At 35.5% G+C, this 4,240-nt stretch overlaps 1 protein-coding gene across 1 annotated transcript; it reads left to right on the plus strand.

The window, feature by feature from the left end:
* Positions 1 to 2,338: 2,338 nt before the first annotated feature.
* Smp_116290 (putative phosphate transporter) lies at positions 2,339 to 2,680 on the plus strand (the record flags this gene model as incomplete). Its single annotated transcript, XM_018794812.1, has 1 exon — positions 2,339 to 2,680. One exon carries the CDS (start codon positions 2,339 to 2,341, stop codon positions 2,678 to 2,680), a length of 342 nt encoding a protein of 113 aa, XP_018649187.1.
* Positions 2,681 to 4,240: the final 1,560 nt, after the last annotated feature.

Raw genomic sequence — 4,240 nt, forward strand, 5'->3', positions numbered from 1 at the left:
TTGATTTTTACTCATTCTTCTGAATATAGGAACCAGATCCTATGGACTCTGTTAAAGATCGTCCTGCTGAAGCTCAGGTTTTCTCTTCTTTACAAATTTTAACAGCTGTTTTTGGGTCATTTGCTCATGGTGGTAATGACGTAAGGTATGAATGTTTAACATATCTTGATCAATAAATAAACTGTGTATGTAAGAGAAATCCACTTATATTACTACTATTGAAGTATATTCAGTAATAAAAGCTTAAGATTAGTTATAATTGGTATAAAATCTGAGTTGAATTTCCATAATGGATTATTAGTATTCATAAACCGAATAGAGTTTCAAGAAATGGTGTAACACCTTACAGTCTGTTCATTTTATACTTACACTTGGTACTTTTTTTTATGAAATGAAATCAGTTGGTGCATTTTTAAAAGATGGTTTAGAACTTCTATCTATCATGAGATCAGTTTAGAAATCTTGATTTTTCACAAAGACAATATACTCTCCTCCATTTATTCACTGTTAACACTATTTATTTCTACTGTGTAGGATTATCAAAAACAGTACTGGAAAAGAATAATTGAAGTGATTGAACATGTCCTGCTTGTTCATACTTACATCACTTGTAGCTATCTGTCATTACAAAGTTATGCGTTAGCAACTAATTTATTCAACCCATAAAAAATACTTCTGGACGTCACAAACACTTACTTTTAAAAATATTCATGATGAATTTTAAAGCTCTTAGAATAGCTTTCTGTTAGAAATTCTGTTTTCACAATAGTTCTCGTTAACTTTTTATTGAAATGGATACAATACAGTAAAGTGTCTCTTTAATAACTAAAACATTATTCATGATTTGTAAACTATAGTCATGTTGCTAATTCGATTAGTTTAAATTTTTAGGAAAAGATAGTGGGAAATATCTGCGATGATGTTCATTCTGATATCTATTATTATTATTACTACTATTATTATTAAACAGCGGTCGTCTGCAATTTTTGACAAGGAAAGAGGATTATTATAACTTTATATCCTCCGTTTGACACTGGTTTATACTCTTAACAAAAAATCGAAGAGGTTATTTAGGTATCTGATAATAGTCTATGTTTTTGTTATTAAAAAAAGCTAGTGTAATTTCAGCATTTTTCATATTACGTCCTTGATCTGTCTACGCGATAATATACAGAAGAAAACGTGCCTCGATCTAGGTTGAGACGTTGACATGATAGGCTAACTGATTTTATCTTGAGGCTAGAAATGTATGAGTTCAAATGAAGACTAATAGCCTTGAGCGTCAAGACGAAAACCATTCTATCACCTGAGAAAACGAGTCAACTGGAATAGGAGAATTTCACCAAATGACAGGCTTCCAGTCGAGATAAACCTTATTTTCTCCACGAGTGTCTTCGTCGGCATGTTCTCCCAACGAGTGTAATATACAGACCTCCAATTAATTGCCGAATGGGATGAAGAATAGCTGAGTAAAGAGGGAGAAAAATGATACACGTAATGTTAATTGATGCACATTACAGAGTCCACAAATACCAACACGCCATGGGTGACTAAAAGAGGAAGCTGGAAAGGATACTCACCTCAGGTCAACAATAAGCAATCAAGATCTTGGTCTAGAGGACAAGCTGTGAGACATATATGAAGAAATTCGAACACTTCACTTCTACCTGAAGTTTGTGCTGATGGTGTCGTTCAGAAGAACGATGAAAGCTCCACGACCGAACCATCCAGCTCGGAGAACAAAACTCCGCCATCAATACTACTCGATTTATTTCCGATTCCCACTTCCTAATGCAGATCAGTGTAAAAAGGGTGTAGCAGTGAATCATACATCAAACGAAAGGTTATGATTTCTAGAGTAAGCTAGGGACAAAACTAAATGTTAGTATTTTACAAACTTTGAACTAAGTGAAATAATGTCCCCATAAATAGCATATTCAATGAAAACTATGTTTCGTAGCGTAGCATTGAAATGTGGAATACTTAAGGGTCTAAAGCTTTTTTAAATGAAATGAGATACTTGTACGTTCTATTCGAATCACGGATCTTTTGTGGATATGCTGGTATATCAAAGTATGAATGCACTTTAGGCTAAACTAACATAATTTTTATATGCTGTCATCCATCTGGTTAATTTTTAAGCTGAATCATGTAGTTTGAATTGTTTCAGGGGTCCGTGGTGAACATTCGAATCATGGAAGGTTTTCATCAGGAAAGATCGTAACTATTTTCAGACTTCTCATTCAAAACAATAATAATCGTAAACTTGTTTCACTGCTAACCCATTATAATACATGAAGTTCATCTTTAAACAATTCACTTAGTGTGTTAGTTTTTTATGAATTATTTTTTATGCAGTAATGCTATCGGACCGTTGATCGGTTTATGGCTTATCGCCACCACACAATCAGTTGATTCATCGAAAACTACAGATATTTGGATTTTAGTTTATGGTGGTGTTGGTATATCGGTTGGTCTTTGGATATGGGGTAGACGAGTTATTCAAACATTAGGTGAAGATCTGACGAAAATATCACCCTCTAGGTTGGTTACTGATTTTTTTGGGCAAAATATGTTTAATGCAGATATTCGATGTGTTCAATACCATCTTTCTATCAATCTGAATAGTTTTAATTGTAATTTATACTTTATATTCATTCAAACGTTTTTATTTACTTGATCTATGAAATCGTTTTTCACAACAAACACATTATTTTTAACTGAGAAAAGTCATTCTCTGATGGGACAATAATAAGTCTAGAAAAAGAATTCAAGGGAGAATATTGGATCACTTGAGTGGTGGGATGTAGTCGATGTAAATCCTTACCAAACAAGCACTATTGTTCATTAATCGACATCTTAGTTAATTCTGACAGTGCGCATTAAATATGTTTTTTAGTGTCACGTTGTTTAAAGTGTACTTTGTGTTACTAAGTCCATTATGAGAGTCATCTGATGGGATGCAAATAAAGTGAAATTATAACGAGTGTTTAGTATCTTCTAGTTTTGTAGTATTCAATGCTCGATAACTTATTATTTTTTAAATCAGTTACTTAGTAAGTATTCAACGATCAAGACGTGGAAACAGTTGTGTCTCATTTCTTCTTTTCTTTATTTTTGCTGAAGGAATTTATGTTCATGGCTCACATCACAGGTTGATTTTACGTAGGCAAGCATTGAAACTTAGGAAGTGCTAGACCGTAGCTTCATCTCAGTATGTAACTACTCGTTAGTAAGCATCCTTGACCCCCAAATGCCCTGGTACGGCCGAGAGTGGGGAGAGTCCGCTCTCCCTCTCGAAATGCTCTCATATGGCCAGCGAATATATAGCCTCTGCCAGGGAAGTCCTACTCACTGCCTTCTCGTGACGGGGGTGTTGTTTACGAAATTGAGAGGACGAAAAGCTAATGTCCGGCGCTTTAACCGGGTTGGTGGATGTGGAGTGTCCACCTAGGTGAGTTGGAAAACCCTGATTCCAAACCAATGGTGCACATGGGCTCCAGTATCCTGAGGGAACAAATGGCGTACGAATCAATCATTGATCACCGGCTATCATGGGACTGCATCTCCTCACGATGCTCCACTGCCTTGTGGACTAGACCTTCAGGTCAAAGGCTCGGGGTGTGGCCCTCTAAGAAAACCACCTGCTTCAGTCTGGGCACCTGGGCAGTATCACAGCCCTCACACAAATCGAATGAGATTTGTGAGGCGCATATTTATCTGGTGCTTCCTTGTACCAATATTTATGTGTTTAAATAAAAATAAAAATCCTTGACCCCACCAATGACCAACTTTAAGAACTTCATTTCTTGAGATGAGCATTTAACCTTTAGACCACTGAGCTTGCATCTAATGGTTTACCCCAACTTCAACCGATTTACGATATTATGCAACCACCTTCCATTACTTGTGATAGGTAACTGTCTCACATCTGACTGGTCACGACTTTTCATTGGGACTTCTGGAATAACCTCTGAAAGTTTGTCGCTATTGAACACAACTATTACTGGTACAGGGTTTGTAGAAATAGTTGAATTGGTTTCGTCTATATACACACTATATGTAGATTGAACGTAAATGTAAGAAAATGCAAGTCCAACGAAACTCACCAATTCTTTAATATACATTTTCACTGGACCGTTTTTATATTATTAACATTATTCTTTTACTTTTTTTTATTAGTGGTGTTTGTATTGAGATTGGTTCAGCCCTAACTGTATTAATTGCTAGTAAAATTGGT

The sequence above is a fragment of the Schistosoma mansoni genome, chromosome 1 (assembly GCF_000237925.1).
Source record: "Schistosoma mansoni strain Puerto Rico chromosome 1, complete genome".
NCBI lineage: Eukaryota > Metazoa > Platyhelminthes > Trematoda > Strigeidida > Schistosomatidae > Schistosoma > Schistosoma mansoni.